The sequence below is a fragment of the Canis lupus genome, chromosome 16 (assembly GCF_048164855.1).
Source record: "Canis lupus baileyi chromosome 16, mCanLup2.hap1, whole genome shotgun sequence".
In the NCBI taxonomy this organism is placed as follows: Eukaryota; Metazoa; Chordata; class Mammalia; order Carnivora; family Canidae; genus Canis; species Canis lupus.
In genome coordinates, this window is record NC_132853.1 from 23986104 (window position 1) to 24012595 (window position 26492).

The 26492-nt window shown below is 41.2% G+C and overlaps 2 protein-coding genes across 15 annotated transcripts in view; one reads left to right on the forward strand and one right to left on the reverse strand.

Annotated features, from left to right (window-relative positions):
• Nucleotides 1-26492, forward strand: part of ACACA (acetyl-CoA carboxylase alpha) — a 284702-nt gene that overhangs the window by 38838 nt on the left and 219372 nt on the right. For 6 of the 14 annotated variants that reach the window (XM_072779608.1, XM_072779607.1, XM_072779609.1 and 3 more), the window contains 2 exons: nt 21884-21930; nt 25516-25768. In XM_072779608.1, coding sequence (XP_072635709.1) covers nt 21884-21930; nt 25516-25768 — 300 coding nt within the window. Of the gene's footprint in view, nt 1-540; nt 795-2436; nt 2549-5385; nt 5537-21883; nt 21931-25515; nt 25769-26492 lie in introns of those variants that run through there. The other 8 variants (XM_072779611.1, XM_072779612.1, XM_072779615.1 and 5 more) reach the window with 6 other exon arrangements.
• The window catches only part of C16H17orf78 (chromosome 16 C17orf78 homolog), a 47956-nt gene that overhangs the window by 19883 nt on the left and 1581 nt on the right, over nt 1-26492 (reverse strand). The gene's annotated exons all lie outside the window — the stretch shown is intronic.

Sequence of the window (26492 nt, forward strand, 5' to 3'; positions counted from 1 at the left end):
CATGTAGCAGGAAAACACTGAGTCTGATATGTGAGGAGTAATGGAGACACTGGAAAAGTCTGAAGAGAAGGTGAGGACAGGAGTAGAAAGTAAATTCATGGGAAGCATTTTCATTGGTTTGCAGGAGAGAGATGAGAAAAATAAAGCTGATCAATACAAAATGTCAAAATCCCAGCATTGAGCAAGACCTAAATGAGTCATCTTGTCCATTTTCCTGCCTTTAGCTTAAAAGGACCCTTTAAACTTTCTCTAGCTGTATAGTTCTGAGGGATGTGAAAAAAAAAGATATGGAGGTATTGTGGAAGAAGTGGCTAAGATTAGGTAACTACCAAATATGGATGGGGACTAGGTGTTCAGGATTGAATAACAAGGAGGGAGGAAGAACTGAAATGCCTTGTGAAAACCCAAGTATCCATGTGAAAACATCATGGTAAGTCTCCACTATGAACTATGTCCTTCATTGTGTAATCCTACCTTTCATCATCAGGAACAGACTTATGAAGTGCCCTCCCTGAGGACATTTTCTGACCTTATGGTGTGAAGTTCCCTCAGGCACTTAACTCTGGACAAACCTGAATGGCTGACCAGAGCAAAGAAGCATAGTGTTCAGATAAGGCCTTTATGTCTTTTTCCCTTATCTCACCACTGGAGCCACAAAATTCTGGTCAAGGCACTGACTTTCTTGATGAAGTCTGTCCATCTATAAAGCAGCCAAGTATCCTACTGGCGTCTTTGCCTCTCAGAGGTGACATGAAGACGGATAAGCAGACATCAGGAACAGAGTGGCCTCTCAGGTACAGAGCTAATCTTCATTTCAGTCAGTGAAACACTTACTAATATCTATACCTAAGCCTACTATAAGAGCTACAGAGGGGAGTACCAAACTGTAAGAAAATGCTCTCTGCCTTTAAGATTATTAAAATTCATTTGGAGAGCTAAAACCTACATACACAAAAAAAATTATAGCCCAATAAATGCTGAACAATGTAGTGGTGACCAGACTGGTGCAAGAATTCAGAGGAGAGAGAAATCAATGGGAGCTGGAGAAGTAAAAGAGATCTTCGTAGAGAAAATAGGACTTCCAAGGACTAGAAAGATTCAGAAAATAAAAGGGAAGAAGGATGAGTTTGGTAGCATCAGCAAAGGTCAGAATAGGCATGGCAAGAGCTAGAAGGCAGGTTAGAGTATATGTTATCTGCTGGAGGCCAGTGGGAAATAACATCCCAGGGGTTCCTCTGTCTTCTATTGTAAAGGTTGATCACTGACCTTGCTACTTAAGGAGTTTGGAACCATGGCCAACCACCAGGACAGGGGGTGTTCACCATTCTGTTCCCTATTAAGGTACTTTCTTTCCTCCCTTGGTTTAACTCTGGTCTGACCTGAGATTTTCATGTCTTAGAAGTGGAAGTATTTGAGGCATTGCTGTTTAACTGAGAGGGAACAATAATGATCAGCCCTAAATTACCGTTCTCAAGCTTTAGGGTGAATAATTACTACTTTAGAAAGTCTGCAGTAGGGCTGGGAATCTGAATTTTTGACAAGCACCTAGTGATTCTTTTTTTATTTTTTTAATATTTATTTATTCATGAGAGATACAGAGAGAGGCAGAGACACAGGCAGAGGGAGGAGAAGCAGCCTCCATGCAGGGAGCCCAATGTGGGACTCGATCCTGGGACTCCCGGAACATATTCTGAGCCGAAGGCAGACGCTCAACTGCTGAGCCACCCAGGTGTCCCAAGCACCTAGTGATTCTGTTTCAGGTGGTGAGTGGACATTGAGAAACACTATCCTACACTAAAATAGAACTGACAATAAAGTGCCAAAATGGCTTGGACGTTGACACACATGCTGTTTATGTATTTCAAGGCTTACTCATTTTTTAAAAATTTTTATTTTATTTTTTTTTAAGATTTTATTTATTTATGAGAGACAGAGAGACAGACAGACATAGGCAGAGGGAAAAGCAGGCTCCCCACCAGGAGCCTGATGTGGGACTCGATTCCAGGACCCCAGGTTCACAACCTGAGCTGGAGGCAGACACAACCATTGAGCCACCCAGGTGCCCCAGGGCTTACACATTTTTGAGAATGTATCCTCTCCTATATATGGCTTTTGTAAAATCCACATGGCTATCATCAGGAGCAAGACATAGACACTGTATTGGTGTTTAGTTTTGTCTTCCTAACTAGATTGTAATCACCTTACAGAGACTGCTTGGAGTCTTCTTAACTTTCCTCACAGTAGGGTGAGAAACCATTTTTAAGGCTGGAAAGTAGCTGGAATGCTCAGGATAAATCCCTGATACCTTCATTTTAACCTTCCTGAAAAACCCGGAAGCCATTTGATATTTGGTAACTTGTATTCATTTTCTAGGGCTGCCATAATAAAGTACCACAAACTGCATGGCTTAAACAACAGGTATTTATTTCTTCACAGTTCTGGAGGCTCTAAGTCCGAGATCAAGGTGTCTGCAGGGTTGGTCTCTTCTGAGGCTTCTCTCTTTGGCTTGTAAATGGCCATCTTCTCCAGCATAAGAGCCACAATCCTGGTAAGTGCTTCATCAATTGTGATTCACAGATGGTCTTCCCTCTTTGTGTCCTAATCTCCTCTTCTTATAAGGATGCAAGTCATTTGGAATTAGGGCCTGTATTAATCACCCCACTTAAAATTTTAATTTCTGGGGATCCCTGGGTGGCTCAGCAGTTTAGTGCCTGGCTTCAGCCCAGGGCATGATCCTGGAGTCCCGGGATCATGTCCCATGTCAGGCTCCCTGCATGGAGCCTGCTTCTCCTCTGCCTGTATCTCTGCCTCTCTCTCAACCCCTCTCTCTCTCTGTCTCTCATGAAAAAATAAATAAAATCTTAAAAAAATAAAATTTTAATTTCCTCCTCAAATACCCTCACATTTTGAGGCAGTGGGGGTTAGCATTTCAACATATGAATTTTGGAACACAATTTAGCCCCTTCTAGCCATCTAGTTTCAGCTTCTAGAAGTGTGCCACTCCATTCACTCTCTTCTCTTCCACCTGTTAGTCTTGTATAGTAAGTTTTCTCCACCCTTTGGCTCTCTTCCTCCGCTGCTACAGATCTATTGGCTTGTGTAGCAAGAACTCAGGGAAGAGCTCTGAAGAGTTTATACTAGAGATGGGCAGGTTGTGGCATGCACCAAATAGCACAACACCGAGGAGCTGTTGAAATTGTAGATGTACTGTTTTAAAGACATAGTTGTCTACCCATTCATCTTAACGTTTGATAATAACTGGACCTTATGTAAGTGGTCTTGGGATATTCAAACTCATCCTTTGTTTTCTTCCACTGTAGTTCTTTCATCAGGCCTTTCCTTGTCTGGTTCTCCTCGGAGCTCAATTACCTCAAATATTCAGTGAGGACAAAAGCAGGATAAGGGCTTGCTAAAGTTTCACATAAGGACAGTTCCTGATAGTAACCTCCTGGTTTTGCAGTGTTCCTAAGGCTGATAAACAGCAACATCACTAAGAATCTTGGGGGCCAAGTTCCTATTACCTAATAAGAAATAGGAAACATTTATGAAAAGTAAGAGGCAGCCTCAAGATTTGTAGTTCTTTCCAAAGTCATTTCCTTCATGCCAGCATAAAAGCACTATTAGGAAGAGGCAAAGCTTCCCTTTAACTGGAGCTCTCCCCCACCCCCCAGTCAGCCAAGTCAAACATTTTGTTAAACCAGGAAGTTATGCTCAATTATCTTTAAAAAATTTTTATTAAAATTTTTTTTTGTATCAAGTTTTTGTTTAAACTCTAGTTAATATATAGTGTAATATAGGAATCAGGAGTAGAATTTACTAATTCATCACTGTTAAGTAGCACCCAGTGCTCATCACACTAAGTGCCCTCCTTAATACCCATCACCCATTAGCCTATTCTCCACCCACTGGAGCACCATTTAGCCCATCCTCCACCCACTGGAGCACCCACCTTCCCCTCCAGCAATATGCCCAATTATCTTTAAAGTTCTAACTTTTCCTATTTCTGTTCATTGACAGACGCATCCAATGACACAGTTATTCCAAATTTCTGTTTCCAGTCCCTACTTAAGTAGGTTGGTAAACTCTTGGAGAAGCCACCACCTAGTGGTATTATGAGGAGTCCTAGGTGAATATTGTTCTTGTTGACCAGTCTTCCTATCTTTCTGCCTTAGCTTCTGCCCAAGAACTTCTGACCTCAGGTGTGTATTTCTACCATTTTTGCCTTCTGACATAGAACTTCTTCCCACCAAATCATTTACCATACCTCTCCGGACCTTTAGAACAAGACAGTGCAAAGATCAGGAAATTATTCTGGGTGTTTCATTAAATTCTTGTAAGGGGTTAAACTCACCCCATATTTCTGAAGTGCATTTTTCTCCAATTTTCTTTCTTTTCCAGCCGATAATTGTATTATATACTGGGACTCTTTCGTGTTAATATTACTTTTCAACAGCCACCGTGAATGTCTTGCTGTGAAGTAACTGGCAAAGCTAGAGAAATTGGTTGGCTTCTGTTCATTGACGTGGTGTAACCACAATGGAGTTTGGGAGGCATGTGTCAATCCGAGAAATCAGGAAAGGACTGCCATCTATTTTCTCTGCTTAAGGTAGAAAGGACTGTTGTCCATCCCTTCTTACTGATTTTCCTTTATTGAGGCTTTCCCTCAATGCTCCAGGATCCTGCACCTCAGAACCCTTTGGGGTAGGGTGCTTTGCGGCTGCTGAGCAAGCCAAGGGGCTGGTTGTGTTGTTCCGGAGCAGGAGTTAGTTAGCCTGTACTAACTTGGAAACCAGCCTGTGTGATTCTTGGCGTTTAAGGATGCAATATCTATCTCTTCAGGGGGATAGGAATAAAAACGATAGGGTCCCTCGAGGCCTACACGGGTCAGTCCTCTTTGGTTCTGGACTCCCTTCCTGTGCTGCAAGCCCGCCGGCCCCTCACTTTCTGCAGCCCGGGCGCCTCTCTCTCTCCTGGGAGGTGCATGTGGGGCCATTTCCCTCATCTCCCTCTCCGCGAGGTGGGGGAAAAGGCCGGCTGGCTCCGTCCCCGCCCCCGGCAGAGGGGGCGGCGAAGGCCGAGCCGGGGGCGCCGCGACCGCCCGGGTCCCGCCCGCCCTCTCGCCGCTGGGCCCCGAATGGCAGAGCGGCGCTCGGACCATCCGCATCGCCTCACGTCGCCCCGCCCCGTGCCGCCCTCTCATTGGCTGTCGGCCGGCCCCGGGGCCCGCGCCTCTCCTCGAGGCCGGCCAGACTGCGCCGCAGCCGCGAGCGGGGTCGGAGGTGAACGTCCCGGAGTAACCCCGACGTAGTCACCTCATGGAGCTCGCTCGCTGAGGTGGGAGGCAGGGGCGGGGCGGGGCGGGGGCGGGGCCGGGGCCGCCTCCCGTGAGGCCCCGCCCCTCCCCCGTGTGCCCGGCCGGCCTGGTGCTGCGCGCCTGTCAGCCATCGCCGGAGCTGCCGGCGTCTCCTCCCGCCTAGAACCGCCTCTGCTCGGGGGCTTCCCGGCGCCGCCGGACCCCGGACGCCTCCGCCCTGAGGTGAGGTGAGGGCCGCCCCAGAGCCTATGATCCGGGATCTGGAGAGGCTGGGGCCCGGGGAGGGCAGCGGCAGCGGGGTGGGGGGGCGCCTCCCATCTTCCGCCCGCACGCGGCCCGGGCTCACTCCCGTCCGGACCCGTGCGGGGCAGCCCAGTCCGCTCTGCAGTCCTGGGCCCTTGAGTTCCCCCTCCTGGGATAGCGGAGGGGACTGGGGTCTCGGGGTGGGAGCTGGGAGTTCAGACCCCGGAACTGGGAGTCGTACAGCCCAGGGCCTCCAAGGAGGGGCTGGAGTGTCTGCCTGGAGCTCGCCACCATCCCTCTCCCTAGCCTCGGCTTGGGCTGATTCCTTCCAGACCTCTCTCCGGTCCGACCCGGCGCCCGGGAGAGGGAGAAGACCCACGTGGGCGAGGGATGTTGAGGATTAGGTCCAGCTGCATTGAAAGTCGTCTTCCCCTCGCGGAGTGAGGTGTGGGGTGCAAGCGCCCTGGCTTCTGTTGCTCTTGCTGTGTCTTTGTGTTGTGGGAGCCAGGGCCAGGCGAGTTGTCCCTTGCCAGTTCCTGCCTCTGGATTTTATTATATTTTCTGTGAGGGACGTAGTAAATGTACATGTCTGTTTTTACTCTCCTTGCCGTTTGCTATACTGATCAAGGGAAGCTATTGGAGATAGAACGTAGGAAAGTGGATGTGAAGCTAGTGATTTCAAGGGGAAATGTGCGTAAAGGTTCTGCCTGGGTCAATGCCAGCATTATTTTGGGTTTGAAGACGGAGAAGTAAACACTAGTGGACACTTGGAATCAGCTGTCATTATCGGGGACTTCTGTAGGCCTTGTGGGTTTTATAGAAGCATATAAAAATATAACTACTCAGGTTGGGGAAATACTTTAACTTCAGATGTTTTTTGTTTGAAGTTTAAGATGGAAATCAAAAGACCTGAGGACACCCTGATTTTATCTATTTAAGCAGTGTTTCTGTAATTTCCCAGTGTGTGGAATAAACCTAATGACTTGGTCTTCAGTCTCAAATGTTTGTCCCCTTGAATCTCTTTTCATTCTTTTTTTTTTTTTTTTTCAACCCAAAGTGCAGAGTGCAGATTGAGAAGCATGCTTGCTTCTATTATATATCTGTGCTGACAGGCACTTTTAAGGAAAGTATTGTTAAAAAAAAAAAAAAAAAGTATTGTAGACCAATAGAGTAGGACAGCATCTGCAGTGTTTAGGTGGGTGCCTACTTGCTACAAAGTAGCAAGTCTCTTCCAACTTCTTGTCTCAGTTTCCTCTTTTCTAATTACAGGAGGACTATTGTGAATCCAAGAGTAATTAACAAACATAGTGAAGCATCCTATGAAAGTTATCAAAGGCATAGTATTAATTTACAAATTTGCCTCTGTTTACTTGTGTTGCAGAAGTTTTGTTTTTAAATGTTTTTTTTTCAGTAATCTCTACATCCACTGTGGAATTTGAACCCACAACCTGGAGACCAAGAGTCACATGTTCCACGGCCGGAGCCATCCAGGCATCCCAAAAGTTTTGTTTTGAATTACCAGTGCAGACATAGCAGAAATACATCAAACATAAGATTTAGTTGTTTTAAAATCGTAGGGAAAGTGGGGAAATGGTGACATTTGTATTAATGAATTTACAGTTCAGATAATTGACTAAGTTATGTCAAAGAACTGGCATTGTGAAAGCCAGCTGCAGAACTCTGTGATCTGATACCTCTCTTAAATGCTGTGAACAGGTTCAGGTGTAGATCACTATGTAACATTCTTTTTCCTTTTCAATCAATGACTAGGAAAATTTTTTTAACCTGTCACACAGACTGGTTTAACAGGTCTGGGGCTAGTGTTTTTCTTTCTTGAAAAAAATTTTTCTTTGATAGCTAATATTCTTTTTTTTTTTTAAGATTTTACTTATTTATTCATAAGAGACACAGTGATATAGGCAGAGGGAGAAGCAAGCTCCATGCAGGGAACCCGATGTGGGACTTGATCCTGGGACTCTGGGATCATGCCCTGAGCCAAGGGCAGATACTCAACCGCTGAGCCACCCAGGCATCCCTGATAGTTAATATTCTAATAGTCTTCATTGAAGAAAGAAGTAAAATAAAAATTATTAGAATTAGACATTGATTATTTTTAAAAATATTTTATTTATTTATTTGAGTGAGAGAGAAAAAAACACATGCATGGAGGTGGGGGTGTGGGGTCAGAGGAAGAGGGAGAATCCCAAACAGATTCCCTACTGAGTGTGGACCGCAACATGGGGCTTGAACTCATGACTCTGAGATCCAGACCTGAGGTGAGATCAAGAGTCTGACGCTTAATGGACTGAGCCACCCAGGCGCCCCTGGAATTTAGTATTTCTAATTGGAAGAGTCTTTTTAACAATTTAGAAAAAAAATCTAACACAATCTTAAAGGTTAAGAATGATAGTAACTATGCATCAAGTACCTTTCCAAACTCTTAAAAAAAATTTCTATACTGGGGCACCTGAGTGGCTCAGGTTAAGTATCTGACTCTTGATTTCAGCTCAGGTCATGATCTCAGGGTTCTGGGATTAAGCCCTATTTCAGGCTCCATGTTCAGTGGGGACTCCCCGCTTGAGGATTTTCTCTGCTCCTTCCCTCGTTCCTGCCCTTGTGTGTGCGCGCTCTCTCTCTCTTTCTCTTTCTCTCTTAAATAAATTTTTTTTAAATGCAAATATATTTTTATTTTTTAGATTTTATTTATTTATTTGACAGTAAGGGAGTGAGAGTGTAAGCAGGGGGAATGGCATCCAGAGGGAAGGGGAGAAGCCCACTTCCTGCTGAGCAGAGATCCCCATAATAGGGCTCCATCCTAGGACCCTGGGATTATGACTTAAGCTAAAGGCAGATGCTTGCGGCTGAACCACCCAGGCGCCCAAATAAATAAATCTTTAAAAAAATTTCTGTACCTATTGAGGTGACTAACATTTTTAAAGGAAGTCTACATTAATCTTACACTTTAACAGATTATTGCTTAACTAGTTTTTTGTTCCATTAATTCTATAATTTAGTATTCACTACTTCAATTTAATAGACTATATGAAAATGATATTGAATAGGTAAGAAACTATGACAAATAGTTTCATAAGGACATTGCCTGAACACAAGGGATATGGATCTGACTGATAGTACATAAGTTCTTATGAGTTCAACCAATCAGTCTTAGATTATATATACTCTGAGGATACAGTTCTCTTATCAATTTGTTATTAAAGCTACCATAAAGCCATCTAATCTCCGGATGTTTAAGGAAGAAAGGGAAAGGTGCCTTCAGCAACAAGATGTTAAGTGCCTCACCCAAAGGTTTGTGGTCCCAGTTGATTTTGCCTCCCAATGATATTATTTGGGACTTAGGATCATTCCATCCTTTCAGCCTGCCAATCTCACCCTTCTTTATAGAAGGAACCAAAGTAGTGTTTACCACCATATGACATTAGGAATTGAAATTGCCTGGCAGTACTGGTTATAAATTACATCCCAGACAGAATAACTTGTATACATAATTTTCACCTTTTATTTTATTTATTTATTTATTTATTTTTAAAGATTTGTTTATTTATTTATGATAGACATAGAGAAAGAGGCAGAGACACAGGCAGAGGGAGAAGCAGGCTCCATGCTGGGAGTCCGACATGGGACTCGATCCCGGGACTCCAGCATCGCACCCTGGGCCAAAGGCAGGCGCTAAACCGCTGAGCCACCCAGGGATCCCCAATTTTCACCTTTAAATGATAATATGTAAGTTTGAAAATTCTGAGTGAATTCATGAAGTTAAATTTGAAAAGCAGACTTAGTTTTGGAGAACTGTTTTCAGGAAAATACAAGGTTTCATTTACAAATATTTGATTATCTCCTATGATAGAAATAGAGTGTACACTTGCTAATGAAGTTCCTAAAAATTACTTTCTGTTTTTGTAGACAGCTTTCAAATCTGTCCTTAGTCATGTAAATTGACACTGAGTTGTTTATATTTTGTGCTTTTAGTGATACTTGTGGCCCTGACAAAATAAACCATATAATTTCCCTTTGATTCCATCTCATAAAGTCTAAGAACTTAATAGAGTGTATAACTGTTAGGATGTACCTTAGATTTTTTTTTTTTTTTAAAGTATGCTTCAGGGATGCCTGGGTGGGTCAGCGGTTTAGTGCCTGCCTTTGGCTCAGGCCTGATCCTAGAGTCCCAGGATCAAGTCTCATGTCGGGCTCCCTGTATGGAGCCTGCTTCTCCCTCTGCCTCTCTCTCACGCTTTCTCTCTGTCTCTCATGAATAAATAAATAAAAATATTTAAAATTAAGTATGCTCCATGCCCCGTATGGAGGCCAACATGGGGATTGAACTCATTACCCTGAGACTTGAGCTGAGATCAAGAGTTAGATGCTTAACCAACCGAGCCATCCAGGCACACCTACCTTAGGAATTTTCTAGTCCAGTTTTCCACTCATTATGACAATATTTTATCTGATACTCCTGTTGAAAACTCCCCAATTATAGGCAGTTCATCATCTGACCTAATAAATCACAGGGCAACTAATTTTTCAGAGTTATTCATTTTTTTCAACTTAAAACTATTTCCCTAAAACCAAATAAGATGCTGTAATTCCTGGGTGCCTGGATGGCCCCTTCAGTTAAGTGTCTGCCTTCGGCTCAGTCATGATCTCATAGTTTTGGGATGTAGCCCTGTGTTGGACTCCCTGCTCAGCAAGGGGTCTGCTGTTCCCTCTCCCTCTGCTGCTCTCCACTATGCTTGCGCATGTTCTCTCTCTCTCTCTCTCAGATAAATAAATAAATAAATAAATAAATAAATAAATAAATAAATTGGAGAAAAAGAAGATGATGTAATCCCAAAAGAATTAGAAATCTGTTTTAACCTGTAAATTTCTCCGTCTTTGCCAGGTAACGTAAAGTGCCATGCCTTAATACATCCAGGAGGCTTGGGGGAGAGGGGGGCAAAAATAAAGCACCCTAGCAATATTTCTTCAAGAAAGAAATTGTTCTTTGAGACTCTGGAAGGCTGCTGACATACTTCAATTATGGCTCCCCCTTTTTCTGAATGCTGTTCTGTGAAATAAGATTATGAGGATAAATTGATTCATAACCCCAGAGCTTTTTGAATTCACAAAATTACTTTTTACCTGGAGGCCTCCAAATGTCTAGGGTATAATATTTGAAATAAACATGTGGCTGTGTCTCCTAGTTTTGTAACTCCCAATGTTCATTTGAATTCCTACAGAACACTCAGCCTGCAAAGGCCTAGTGTTTACACAGCATTGTGCAGTATTGGGTGTGTATTGGAGGTGGTAGATCTAAAACAATCAGAAGAAATAATAACTTTTCTCAGCTTCTTTGAGGAGGTAACTCATAGTTAACTATACAGTAACACATACTAATAAATAAGTGAATGACATATCTCTTGTCTACTTAAATGCTCAGGCAGTTATGAAATAAGATATCAGAGTGGTATAGACTTTAGTAAAGTTTTATCTTATTTTTTTTTTTAAAGATTTTTATTTATTTATTAATGAGGGACACAGAAAGAGGCAGAGACACAGGCAGAGGGAGAAGCAGGCTCTGTGCAGAGAGCCCGACGTGGGACTTGATACCGGGTCTCCAGGATCACGCCCTGGGCCAAAGGCAGGCGCCAAACTGCTGAGCCACCCAGGCTGCCCTAAAGTATTGTATTAAACTTATTTAAAATCCTTAGTTGCTGATACATTCACATAGTTCAAAATTTTAAACACAAAGACAGTCTCCTTCCAACCTTGTCTTGTAGCCACTCAGTTGTCACCAGAGGCAAGTGTTCTTAATTTCTTAATCATTATCTGACATACTGATTTAAATATAAAGTTGTTAATTTCTTAGTAATTATCAGATATTTTATTCATGTACAAACATGCTCATCTCTTCTGTCTCCCCTCTGCTGATTATTTAATATAAATTATGCATACTTTACACACCATTCTTCACCTTTCCTCTTTTTTTTTTTTTTTAAAGATTTTATTTATTTATTCATAGAGACACACACACACACACACAGAGAGGCAGAAATACAGGCAGAGGGAGAAGCAGACTCCACGCAGAGAGCCTGACATGGGACTCGATCCAGGGTCTCCAGGATCATGCCCTGGGCTGCAGGCGGCACTAAACCACTGCGCCACCGGGGCTGCCCCACCTTTCCTGTCTTAACATAGGATGAACTTTTTACTTTTTTATTTTCATCAAAGTTATACATGCACATAGTTTAAAAAGTCCTATTGTTTTACAAAGTGTATTACAATAAAACAGCATTCCGTCACTCCTTCCCCCTTTCATTAATTTTAGCTGACATATTACTATATCCTTTTGTCTCTACATAACATTATCTTACTACCTCTCGATTATTCATTTTTAGGCATTTGTTATTGATGTCTTACTATAGAAGATGAGTGTTTGACTGTTTTTTTTTTAATATTTATTTATTCATGAGAGATAGAGAGAGGCAGAGACACAGGCAGAGGGAGAAGCAGGCTCCATGCGGGGAGCCCCATGTGGGACTCAATCCTGGGACTCCCAAGATCACATCCTGGGCCGAAGGCAGGAGCTAAACCGCTGAGCCACCCAGGGATCCCTTGACTCTGTTTTTTAACTGCATCACGTCAGGGGGCAACTAATGTTAGTTTGTCCTAGTAATGGTGATATTTAAACACTTAAGGTGATCACCATTGTAAGTATCCCCCTTTAATATAGTAGTATATAAGTATCCCCTTTTATAGTAATTAATATGTAATCTGTGAGGTATTTTTTTTTCCATTTTTCTTGTGGTAAAATACATATAAAATATACCATCTTGACCATTTAAAGGCATACAGTTCAATATTAAGTACATTTATAACCATGCATACCCATTAGTACCACCCATCCCCAAAACTTTTTTCATCTTGTGAAACTGAACTTCTATACCTACTAAACAATGGTTCTCCATTCTCAGCTCCCCATAACCCCTGCCAAACACCATTGTACTTCTGGTTTATATGATTTGACTAAGTACCTCATGTAAGTAGAATCATATAGCATTTGTCTTTTTTGTCACTGACTTATTTCACGTAGCATAATGTCCTCAAGGTTCATTCATATTGGAGCATATTGCAGAATTTCCTTCCTTTTTTAAGGCTGAATAACATTTAGCTGTATGCGTATGCCACATTTTGCTTATCCATTCATCCGTCATCCCACTGAGCTTTTCCCATGTATAAGCTATTGTGAATAATGCTAAGAACATGGATGTAAAAATATATCTTTGAGAGCCTGTATTCATTTTTTTTGGGTATATATCCAAAAGTGGAATAGTTGGATTATATGGTAATTCTATTTTTAATTTTTTAAGGAACCACCATTACTCTTTTCTTCAGGGGCTATACCAGGTTACATTCCCACTGATAGTGCCCAAGGGTTCCAGTTTCTCCACATCCATGCCAACGCTTGTTTTCTGTTTTGTTTTTGTTTTCTGTTTTTGTTTTTGTTTTTGTTTTGATGTAGCCATCCTGGTTGGTATGGGTTGGTATCTTATTATTTTGATTTGCATCTCCCTAATGATTAGTGATGTTGAGTATATTGATCTGCTTATTAGCCACTCATACATCTTCTTTGGAGAAATTTTTTTGGGGGATGGGGCAGAGACATAGGCAGAGGGAGAAGCAGGCTCCATGCAGGAAGCCCGAAGTGGGACTCGATCCCAGGACTCTGGGATCATGCCCTGAGCCAAAGGCAGATGCTCAATCACTAAGCCACCCAGGTGTCCCGGAGAAATTTCATTTTAAGTCCTTTGCCCATTTTTTTTTTAAAGATTTTTGTTTATTTATTAATGAGAGACACAGAAAGAGGCAGAGACACAGGCAGAGGGAGAAGCAGGCTCTGTGCAGAGAGCCCGACGTGGGACTTGATCCTGGGACTCCAGGATCAGGTCCTGGGCCAAAGGCAGACGCTTCACTGCTGAACCACCCAGGCGTCCCATCCTTGCCCATTTTTGAATTGGGTTGGTTCTTATTGAGTTTTAACAGTTTTTTATGTATTCTGGATATTAATCTCTTTTTTTTTTTTTTTTAAAGATTTATTTATTTATTCATTCAGAGAGAGTGTGAGAGAGGCAGAGACACAGGCAGAGGGAGAAGCAGGCTCCATGCAGGAAGCCCGATGTGGGACTCGATCCTGGGTCTCCAGGATCACACCCAGGGCTGCAGGCGGCACTAAACCGCTGCGCCACCAGGGCTGCCCTGGATATTAATCTCTTAACAGATACATGATTTGCAAGTATATTCTCCCATTCTTTGGGTTGCATTTTTACTCTATTGATAGGGTCTTTTGAAGTGCAGTTTTCTTAATTTTCAAGAAGTCCAATTTGTCTATTTTTTCTATTGTTAAGGTAGCTCTTGGTGTCATATCCAAGAAAAAATTTTCCAAATCCAATGTTACAAACCTTTTGTCCTATGTTTCTTCTAAGAGTTTTATTAGTTTAGGTTTTATACTTAAAGACTTGACGCATTTTTAGTTAACTTTTTAATGTGGTGTTAGGGAAGAGTCCAACTTTGTATGTGGAGATCCCGTTTTCCTAGCACCATTTTTTGAAAAAGCTGTCCTTTCTTCATTAAGTGGTCTTAGCACCCTTGTCAAATATCATTTGACCATATACAAGAGGGTTTATTTCTGGGCTCTGTTTTTTTAATTGAAGTATAATTAACATAAAATGTTATATTAGTTTAGGTATATAATTCAATTCTAAGCATTACTTAGTGCTCATCACAAGTGTACTCTTAATCCCCTTCAACCTACTTCATTCTTACACCCTCCCACCTCCCCTCTGACAACCACCAGCTTGTTGTCTGTGGTTGAGAATCTGTTTTATTATTTGTCTCTTATTAAAAAAAGATTTATTCATTTATTTTTAGAGTTATGAACAAGCAAGCATGAGTGGGGGGAAGAGTAGAGGGAGAGAATCATCGAGAGGACTCTGTGCCAAGCCCAGAGCCTTATGTGGGCTTGATTTCAGGACCTGAGCTGAAACTAAGAGTCAGATGCTCAACTGACTGAGCTATCCAGGAGCCCCTATTTGTCTCTTTTTAAAATTCATTTGCTATGTTTCTTAAATTCTGCATATGAATGGAATCATATGGTATTTGTCTTTCTCTGACTTTATTTTACTTAGTGTTATACCCTCGAGGTTCATCCTGTTATTGCAAATGGCAAGATCCCATTCTTTTTGGGCTCTCTGTTCTGTTTCCCTGTTCTGTATATCTGTCTTTATACCAATACTGCAGCTTTGTGGTAAGTTTTAAAATCAGGAAGCATGAGTCTTCCAGTTATGTTCTTTTCAAGATTTCTCTGGCTATCTGGGGGTCCTTGGGATTCCATATGAATTTTAGGACAGGCTTTTCTGTTTCTGCAAAAAACATTTCTACATATAAAGTCATGTCACCTGCCCTACCACCCCCCGATTTTTAACATTTTCTGTTTCCATGTAATCTCTTTATCTAGTTGCATTTTTTCCCTTTCTTTCATGTTGGAGGTTTTACTCAGACATCTAGTAACTTTTAATTGTCTCCTTAATTTTAACAGGGGGCAATTGAAAAGCTAATTCAAGGTTATGAGAATATGAATGAGGCTGGTTGACCTACAAAGAAGTTAGGGTGATCTGGTGGGGCATCTTAGTTAGCAAACTCCAGTGTTACCATTTGAAGTTTTTTCCCTTGGTCTAGTTAGATTCTGCAAAGAAGGATCTTCTAATTTCTCTCCTGGTTGGTGAAAATTGGGGAAAGAAGGCTGGGAGCTATTACTCAATATGCTTACTTAATTTTTCCATTTTCAACATGGTATTATCCTCTTTACTGTTTCTGGTATCCCCCAGTCTAGAAACCTCATGTTTAACCCTCTCCAGAGAATAAATCTCCAGTCTTTTATCAGGACATTAGAGCAGCAGGCACCTGGGTTAACTAGTTGGGAAGAAAATCAAGGATCTGAAGCCTCTGAAATAGAATTTCAACCAGATCCTCTTTATCTCCATCATTCACTTCCATGTTCTGAACATTTTGAAGATTCTTTGGTATAAAGTATATTGATTCTGAGTTTACCACAGATGGCTTATGATTCGGTTTCCCAGATTTGGGTAGTCGTTTATCATGTTTCTACCTGCTTTCTAAGAAAATTACCTTGCTGTTGTCTCCCCTGACTTTCTTTTGTGGGGGTGGGGGAGATGAGGGTCTTTTGTGGGTTATATCTTTAAAAAAAATTCCTTTACTTTTGTTTTTTCAGTAGGATTTTAGGCAGAAGCAAAATGGATATGTGTTCAGAGCACCTGGGTGGCTCAGTGGTTGAGCGCCTGCCTTTGGCTCAGGTCGGGATCCCGAGGTCCTGGGATCAAGTCCCGCGTGAGGCTTCCTGCAGGGAGCCTGCTTCTCCCTCTGCCTATGTCTCTGCCTCTCTCTCTCTGTTTCTCATGAATAAATATATAAATTTTTTTAAAAAGATTTTATTTATTTATTTATTCATTCATTCACTCATTCATTCATGAGACACCAGAAAGGCAGGCGCTCAACCACTGGGCCACCCAGGCATCCCAATAGATAAAATCAATATTTATTTATTTTATTTATTAGATTTTGTTTATTTATTCATGAGACACACACACACACACACACACACACAGGCAGAGACACGGGCAGAGGGAGAAGCAGGCTCCTCACAGGGAGCCCGATGCGGGACTCGATCCCGGGACTCCAGGATCACGCCCTGGGCCGAAGGCAGGCGCCAAACTGCTGAGCCACTCAGGAATCCCCTAAATAAAATCTTTTAATAAAAAAATAGATATGTGTTCAACCCATTGTCTTTATCCAGAAGTTTGGCAAGGCTTCTTTATTTATATTTTTAAAGATTTTATTTATTGATTGATGAGAGACACAGAGAGAGAGGCAGAGACACAGGCAGAGGGAGAAGCAGACTCCATGCAGGGAGCCCGATGTGGGGCTCGATCCCTGAACTCCAGGATCACGCCGTGAGCCAAAGGTAGACACCTAACCACCGAGCCACCCAGGTGTCCCTGGCAAGGCTTCTTTAAATATTTCTTGGAAGATGCAGAAGCTTTCACCAGCTTTATCCTTGAAAAATATTCTATATCCCTGGACTGAGAAATGAGGAATAGAATAGACAATTACGCAATGTTATGTTTTCTGACTACTGTACCCTAAAGAAGTATAGTCTTGTTTTACAAAACAAAAACAAAAACAACATAACAAGTCTCCAGCTGGGTCTTGAAGGAAATTACCTCAAACTCTTGAAGCCATTCAGGTCTCATATTTCTCATAAATCATTGTATTCTATAGCCTGAGTGTTTACTCTGTGGCTTCTTCTACATGGAATGCTTCTTGCTCTTGGTCCTTGTTTATATACTGGTTTTTCATTGTTAAATTTTTTTTTTTTTTTAAGGTATTTATTTATTTATTTGTGATAGTCACAGAGAGAGAGAGAGGCAGAGACACAGGCAGAGGGAGAAGCAGGCTCCATGCACCGGGAGCCCGACGTGGGATTCGATCCCGGGTCTCCAGGATCGCGCCCTGGGCCAAAGGCAGGCGCCAAACCGCTGCGCCATCCAGGGATCCCTGGTTTTTCATTGTTAATGTCTTCTCACTCCGGGAACTCCTTGATCCCTTTCCTCACCAGTACTACCTCCAAGTCTGGATAAAGTACTTTTCTTTTTTGTGTTTCTACATCTAGCAATTATTATACTACTATAAATTTATGTTTCTTTATGTATCTATAGCATCTTAGCCAGGGACCAAATCATTTTTATTCCATCTCACTATTTGGGACACAAGTACTTGTTTTTTAAAAAATTAAAAAACAACAACAAAAAAAAAACCTAACTCTCTCATGGATACTAAATTAATACTAAAATCCATTTAAAAGTTCGTCAGTAAAATGACAAAAATGAAAAAGTCATAATTGATGATTTCTTTTGAAGAAATTTAAATGAAGTTACTATCACTTAAAAGGCAACGATGTGTGGTTACTTTTATCAGTGACTAAGAAAACGAATTGCTGCTTCTTCATTAGAATCACTTGGGAAATACTGTCACTTGAGTTCAAGGGAAACATCCTAAGTAAGTTTGGTAAAATCTGTTCTGTTTTAGAGAAATATCCCTGGGTGAAATGCAGACTGACTTTTATTTTTTTATTTTTTATTTTTTAAAAGATTTTGTTTATTCATGACAGACACAGAGAGAGAGAGGGAGAGGCAGAGACACAGGCAGAGGGAGAAGCAGGCTCCATGCAGGGAGCCTGACGTGGGACTTGATCCTGGGTCTCCAGGATCATGTCTCAGGCGAAGGCGGCGCTAAACCGCTAGGCCACCAGGGCTGCCCAAGGCTGACTTTTAAATAAGTGAATTAGCTATAACTAGCTTTATCCCATTTTCAGGCACATAGAGTATAGTTTGGGAGCCTTCTGCAAATATTTTGAAGGGTTTCCAAATAAAAGTTCAAGAACATTTTAACACTTTTTTTTAATAGGAGAGAATTTGACAATGCCAACAATTTGGTCTAATGAAGAAATATTTTTAAAGATTTTATTTATTTATTCATATTTATTTATTCATGAGAAACATGCACACAGAGAGGCAGAGACAAGAGACAGAGGGAGAAGCAGGCTCTATGCAGGGAGCCCGATGGGGTATTCAATCCCGGGACCATGGGATCCCTCCCTGAGCCAAAGGCAGATGCTCAACCGCTGAGCCACCCAGGCGTCCAGAAGAAGATTTTTCTTTGGATAAACAATATACTACCACTCTATCTGGGGGGAGGCCTTCTTTTGGAGTTGGTAAGAGAGCAACAATATGAGCCTTCCTCAGAAGTCACTTGCATTGTTTTTTTTCTTTTTAGAGAAGAGGATCTTAACCTGATTCCTGGCAAGGCTTTGGGAGTCCTAAACTTGTATGTGAGCAGAATTTTGGGTGAAGGTGAATTTTTGTCAAGAAAGTCCATAGCTTTTATAAGATTCCTTTTTTTTTTTTTTTTTTTTTTTTTTTTTTTTTTTTTTTAAAGATTTTATTTATTTATTCATGATAGTCACACAGAGAGAGAGAGAGGCAGAGACATAGGCAGAGGGAGAAGCAGGCTCCATGCACCGGGAGCCCGACGTGGGATTCGATCCCGGGTCTCCAGGATCGCGCCCTGGGCCAAAGGCAGGCGCCAAACCGCTGCGCCACCCAGGGATCCCAAGATTCCTTTTTTCTTTTTAAAGATTTTATTTACTTATTCATGAGAGACACACAGATCGAGAGAGGCAGAGACACAGGCAGAGGGAGAAGCAGGCTCCACGCAGGGAGCCTGACGTGGGACTCAATCCCAGGTCTCCAGGATCAGGCCCTGGGCTGAAGGCGGCATAAACCGTTGAGCCATCCGGGCTGCCCCTTTATCAGATTCCTAATAGTGTCTTGACCTAAGGAAGTTTAAGAACCGTTGGTTTATATATTAAATTACTGTGTTGCTCTCTAGTGAGAGTATAAAGTGGAGGAGGCAAGACAGGATTAATTGTGACTCAAGACTTTTTTGAAGTATGTTTAACTGGTACAAAAATTCACAGAACAGTATTCATTCTCATGAAGTGTGGTATACTCTTAACATTTTCTGTTCTATTTCATTTTTAATGACTTTTTTTTTTTTTTTTAATAAGCTATGCTCAAGGTGGGGCTTAAACTCATGACCCCAACATCAAGAGTGGAATGCTCTACTGACTGTACCAGCCAGGCACCACTTCATTTTTATTTTATTTTATTTTATTTTATTTTATTTTATTTTATTTTATTTTATTTTAATTAATTAATTTATTTATTGTTTTTGTTTTTAAAGATTTTATTTATTTATTCATGAGAGACACAGAGAGAGAGAGAGAGAGGCAGAGACACAGGCAGAGGGAGAAGCAGGCTCCATGCAGGGAGCCTGACGTGGGACTCGATCCCAGGTCTCCAGGATCATGCCCTGGGCTGAAGGTGGCGCAAAACCGCTGAGCCACCTGGGCTGCCCGCCCCTTCATTTTTAAATTGTTGGTTGTAACTCTCTAAATTTATTTCGTAGTATTCTTCATGGTGGTAACCCATAAACAGTGGTCTAGTATATAGCTTACAGAATACTTTTCATTTGTTGTCAGTCTTCACAGCAATCCCCCGAGGTAATATATGACCCTTTTATTTTTGCAGATGACGAGGCTCAGAGATGTTAAGTGACTTGTTCATGTTTGCACTGCCAATATTTGGCAGAGTCAGAATTTGATCTTGAGTCCTAGGTTTTGACTCCACCTCCACGGCACCTTTGGTTGCAACTGATTCAAACCACTTCCCTTTTCTTCCTCTTCTCACAGCCTCTTCCCTACCACAATTGTAGGGAATAATGCTAGTTTAGACTACATAATTGGGTAAATCCAGCTTCCGCAGCACTGCCCCAATCCTGTCATTTGTTATTTGAGGTCTTCTCTTAGAAGTTCTGGATTTTTTCTCCACCCTGGATATTTGTCAGTGTCAGCCAACAGTGAAACTTGATATTCAGATCTCTGGGTCTCCAGCTGTGATTCTGATTCAGTAGATCTGGGGATTTAGACATACATGTTTTAAAAAATGACAATAGGGGGCATCCTGGGTGGCTCAGCGGTTTAGCGCTGCCTTCGGCCCAGGGCGTGATCCCTGCATTTGATCATAGGCCTCAGGCTTGGCAGTCTGTGTTCTCCCTCCAGAAAGGCCTGTGCTACTTGCATCCCATTTGGTCTCCTCCACTGGCTATTCCTCACATAGCTTAAGGAAATGCCAGGGGTGGCTGGCCTCCACTTTGAGCCACCCTATTGCCATTTTTTTTTTTTTTTAAGATTTTATTTATATTCATGAGAGACAGAAAGAGACAGAGGCAGAGGGAGAAGCAGGCTCCATGTAGGGAGCCTGAAGTGGGACTTGATCCCGGGTCAAACCATTACAAACACAAGTACCCTCACCTCAGAGACATGAGCTTTACTGGCCTGTCTATAGCTACTTTGGAAGAGTTTAAGGAAATGAATAAAGGCTTGTGGAAGAAACTGCAGCAGGAATTTGCCCCCAGGGGATACCTGGGTGGCTCAGCGGTTGGGCATCTGCCTTTGGCTCAGGGTGTGATCCCAGAGTCCCAGGATTGAGTCCTACATTGGGCTTCCTATGGAGCCTGCTTCTCCCTCTGCCTGTGTCTCTGCCTCTCTCTCTCTCTGTGTCTTTCGTGAATAGATAAATAAAATCTTAAAAAAAAAAAAAAAAAGGAATTTGCCCCCCAGGAATTACGAGGAGAAGCAGAAGGCATGGGCTCAGTCCTTATCTCGCCCATGCTCCTGAGTGGAGTCTTCTAGTTGCCATCATAAATAAAAACTGCCTGATTCCCACCCACCCGACCCCCTAAAAAAGCTCCATAGTCCTGAAACTAATAATAATATTGTGTGTCAGGTATACTAAAATTTTTTTTTAATTTAAATAAATAAATAGCTCCATAGGTGATTGTGGGTTTTTTTTTTTTTTTTTTTTTTTTTTAAGATTTTATTTATTCATGAGAGACACAGAGAGAGAGGCAGAGACACAGGCAGAGGGAGAAGCAGGCTCCCTGCAAGGACATGGGACTTGATCCCGGGACTCCAGGATCATGCCCCGGGGCAAAGGCAGGAGCTAAACCGCTGAGCCACCCAGGGATCCCTCTCCATAGGTGATTGTTATACATAATCAAAGTTGAGAATTTTTACCCTACATACATATAAATTGTTGAGCATGGAAGGAAACCTAGGATTTGGAAAACAATGAGAGACTCCTTGATCCCTTAGAGTTTTAGGGACTTAATTTAATGCAAAATCTGTCCCCTTCCTGGCTTCCAGCCTTGTGTGTGGGTATAACCATTTGGAGATATAATCGGAGTCTAACTGAATTGTAGGGGTTCTAGTGGTTCTCTTCTCCCCACTGCTTTTTTGATGAAATGCTGGATATCATAGGGTTGGAATATGTTCACTGAAGTATAAAGTTGGAAAAGGCACCTTGTGAAATGGTAAGCTTGGATTATTTAATACTCTGATGAGAAATAAAATCTTTGAATGTGTAATGCTTTTGATTTATAGATTAGAACAAATAATAAACAGCTGAACCTTATGCTTCAAGTTAAATAATAAATTTGATAAGAAAATTGATACTTTTGAAAAAAAGAAAATTGATACTTTGAGTATTATAATTTCGTATTTTGCTGAGCAAAACAGAAATTGCTAAAATTGGATTTCGTAAAAAAAATGCTTCAAATCTCTCTTTCTCTCTTTAGTTCTTTTTGGAGGTGGATATCTGCTCAGACAGTGAGAATTATAAGAGGTCAGTTACAAATAATGTTCTTTTATGTTTACAGTATGATGAAAATTTTATGTTCATGTGCTAAAATATTAAACCATAGACTTTTATGGTAAAAGTTGCCTTTTACAAAAGAACACAGGCAGATATAGGGGATAACCTGAAGTGGATGGTCTGACAATGATAGTATTCCAGCCCCTACCCCCTCCTTCTCTTTAATACAGGACTAGAATCAATGGAAATGGGACAGGCTGAAAAGTAGCTTCTAGAATTTCTGGACAGCTACTCAGTGATTTTCCATACATGACCTCTCTTTTCTGGTGGTTTGTGGGCTTGTGCCTGGGGATGCCATTCAGTAGAATTGCTGGTTGGTAGATAGGCTCTTTAACTGCTGACAACTGAGCTGCTTCCAATCTTTGCAACACTTCAGGGGAGGCTGCCTTCATGTTCTTCTTAGCCAGGAAAGAAGAATTTGAAGTTGACCTTAAGAAGCCTCTCATTTATTGATCCATTTCTTTTCCTTCTCCCATGGAATCAGAGAAGGGCTCTTTTCTCATGAATTTTATTTTTTTGTGTAGTCATTTAATTTTGGTCAGACTATAAACTAGAACATGCCCCCGAGTGCCTTATTTATTTCTCCTGTGAAGAAGGCAGCCTGTGTTTTCTGTGTTGAGATGGAATTTGGAATTTTGCAGGGGGAGAGGGTCTCATTATTTTTTAAAACTTGATTATTTACTGCTCTAAAATATGAAGTAGTCTTTTTTGTTGCTGTATCTTTTGATGTTCTTCAAAGGGGTCAATCTGTTAGAACTTTCCTTCCTTCCCTTACTTTCTCCTTTTCTCACTTTTTCCTTTCTTCCTTTTTTTCTTTCTTTTTTTTAAATTTCTTTTTTAAGGATTTTATTTATTTATTCATGAGAGACACAGAGAGAGAGGAAGAGACACAGGCAGAGGGAGAAGCAGGCTCCATGCAGGGAGCCCAATGTGGGACTTGCATCGGGACTTCAGGATCACACCCTGGGCCGAAGGCAGGTGCTAGACCACTGGGCCACTCAGGGATCCCTGCTTTTTTTCTTTTTAAATGATTTGGTTTTCTTTTAGATTTCTGGAAGTAACTATCTTAATAAAATTTGGAGACATTTAAAAATCATTTTAAAGAAATCTAATATTCCAAGGGAGACGTGTATAGTACATTTAGATGTCAGTTTTTTCCTGTTGCATGCTATTTATATGATTCTAGTTTTTTTTTTTTCCTTAAAGATTTTATTTATTTATTTGAGAGCGAGCGAGCGAGAGAGAGAGAGAGCTAGAGAGTACAAGCAGGGGGGAGCACTAAGCAGGTAGCCCAATGCGGATCTTTATCTGAGGACACTGGGATCATGACCTTAGCCAAAGACAGACACTTAACCAACTGAGCCATCTAGGTATCTCCTGATTCTAGTTTTTTTTTTTTTTTTTTTTAATTTTTATTTATTTATGATAGAGAGAGAGAGAGAGAGAGAGGCAGAGACACAGGCAGAGGGAGAAGCAGGCTCCATGCACCGGGAGCCTGACGTGGGATTCGATCCCGGGTCTCCAGGATCGCGCCCTGGGTCAAAGGCAGGCGCCAAACCGCTGCGCCACCCAGGGATCCCCTGATTCTAGTTTTTAAAATAAGTTAACTTAAGTAATCTCTAACTCACTCTTAGGAAATATCTACAAGTAACTTTTTTTTTTTTAGCATTCCTGGCAATTTGTTAGTTTTATTCTTCTAGCAGAATGGTTTTCAAATTTTAGGACTTGTTAAAATATACATTACTGGGCCCCAACCTGTAGATTCTGATACAGTTAATTGCTCTGTGGTAGGGCCCAAGAATCTTTTAAAAGGTACCCCAGTGCTGCTGTTGCTGCTGCTGCTGCTGCTGCTCTGAAACTACACTTTTTGAGAACCACTGATATATCGTTTACAAATACTATTTTATTTTGTCTTTGTAAATGAGTAAGCTCTGATTCACAAATCACACAAGAATAATGGTGCACATGTCATTTTAACATGTTTAATGATGATTTCCAAACATTTTAAAATCTTGATGTTTTGTTATCTTATGCCAAAGAATATTGCTCTCTACCTACTCTTACACTTCAAAGTAGTCTACAACATAATTTATCAATAAATTTTTTTTACCTATTGATATACCATCTCTTAGAGCACCTCAAAATCAAGATTGGGAATATTCCTTTCCAAATTAAAATTGTTAGGCTGCAAGCAGTTCAATTCTGAGTTGATATGTAGTTCTGAAAGTTTTTTTATAGGATTTTTTTGAATGACAGAATAAATATTGTTTCTTTTAGCCTTGGTTTTTATTGTTATTGTGGGCTTTGAACTATGTTCTGGTCTTTGTTAATTAGTTTGATAGTAGTTGGAAATATTTAATTCTGACTAATAAGGCCCTATACCTACAGAACTTACACTTAATTGAGATGACCTCTCCCTTATTTTTTTTTTAATTTTTATTTATTTATGATAGTCACAGAGAGAGAGAGAGAGGCAGAGACATAGGCAGAGGGAGAAGCAGGCTCCATGCACCGGGAGCCCGACGTGGGACTTGATCCCGGGTCTCCAGGATCGCGCCCTGGGCCAAAGGCAGGCACCAAACCGCTGCGCCACCCAGGGATCCCCCTCTCCCTTATTTTAATTATAGATTTTGAATTTGATAGATTCATTTTCTCCCTATCAATGTCAGCACATTAGAGCCAAAAGTAGACATTTTGGGGTGAATTTTTTAACAATTGTAATTGAAAAAACTCATGAGGACAAGTAAAGATTTCTTTTTCTAATTAAAAAATACCCATCTGGGGCAGCCTGGATGGCTCAGTGGTTTAGCGTCGCCTTCAGCCCAGGGCATGATCCTGGAGACCTGGGATCAAGACCCACATCAGGCTCCCTGCATAGAGCCTGCTTCTCCCGCTGCCTGTGTCTCTGCCTCTCTCTGTCTCTCTCAAGAATAAATAAATAGAATCTTAAAAAAAAATACCCATCTGGAGTTTACTTTAAAGCAGACTGTGTGTGTGTGTGTGTGTGTGTGTGTATTAAGGTATCACAGTCCATATATTTTATGTGTATATACTTATACAAAAATAACTTATGTAAAATTCAGAGCCTCTCACAGTATAGTGTTGGAAGGAGGTGATAGTTATGCACTTTACTCTAAATACCTTGTTTGAAATGACCACAATGCTCCCCAAATCTTTTCTCTCATTCTCCTCAGTACTGACAACTGAAGTAACAATATTATGAGCAGCTTTCACCTACTGCAAAGATTTCTCCATTATTCATAATTATCTCTTGGACGTTATCAAATTGATAGAGATTGGGAATGGCTTATAGTTTTTTGAAGGAGATTTCTTTGAGGAAGAGGGAGCTAATTTAATTTTTTAGGCATAGTTATCATGATCTAGATTTTCTTCCCTTGTAGAAAACGGAGGCCCTGAAATAGAATAATCAAAGAAACTAGTTGTCAAACTATGTTGCTTCCACATGCCAGCTGTAGTATATTAGGTGTAATCTGTGACTATCCTCTGATACAGATTATTATCCATAATCTGGTTTTCTCACTATTTTCTTCATAGCTTTGAGAGCTCATTTTGAAAGAATAATGGATGAACCATCCCCCTTGGCCAAACCTCTGGAGCTGAACCAGCACTCCCGATTCATAATTGGTTCTGTGTCTGAAGATAACTCAGAGGATGAAATTAGCAACCTGGTGAAGCTGGATCTCCTGGAGGAGAAGGAGGGCTCTCTATCACCAGCTTCTGTTGGCTCAGATACACTTTCTGACTTGGGGATCTCCAGCCTACAGGACGGCTTGGCCTTACACATGAGGTAAGACAGAAATTTAATGTTTTACTTATTTAACATGACCTATTGGTTTCATTGATTTTGTTCTGGAAAGAGCAAAAATAATTTTAGCCAAGATTGTTCCACTTTGGGCAGCCCCAGTGGCACAGCGGTTTAGCGCCGCCTGCAGCCCAGGGTGTGATCCTGGAGACCCTGGATCCAGTCCCACATCAGGCTCCCTGCATGGAGCCTGCTTCTCCCTCTGCCTGTGTCTCTGCCTCTCTCTCTCTCTCTCTCTCTCTCTCTGTCTCTCATGAATAAATAAATAAAATCTTAAAAAAAAAAAAAAAAGATTGTTCCACTTTTTCCTGCATCACTGGACTTGAAACTTTGGTGAATAAATGAGAAATGATATATTTGGCATGAAGTGTAGTTTTCAAAGTATCTTTTCCTAAATATTCCTCTCAACTTTGTCCTGTTCTTTCTACATACTAGGTCTCTTAGTGACATCTAGTCAGTGAGAATTAGGTTGAGGAATTTTGTTTTCTGTATTACTTTCATGTTGTAACTATCTTAATGATTGATAAGACTTTTGCAGGGTTGCGCAAATTTATAGTAATCTTTCTTTGAACTGCTTTACTATGTCAGAAAGGTATAATCTATTTCTGGCAGTGTCAGTCCTCAATAACAACCTGTGGCAGGAATAAAAGGTTGTTATAGACCTCTCCTTTTTCTCTAGAAATAGAATTCTTTATATGTAATCTAGAAT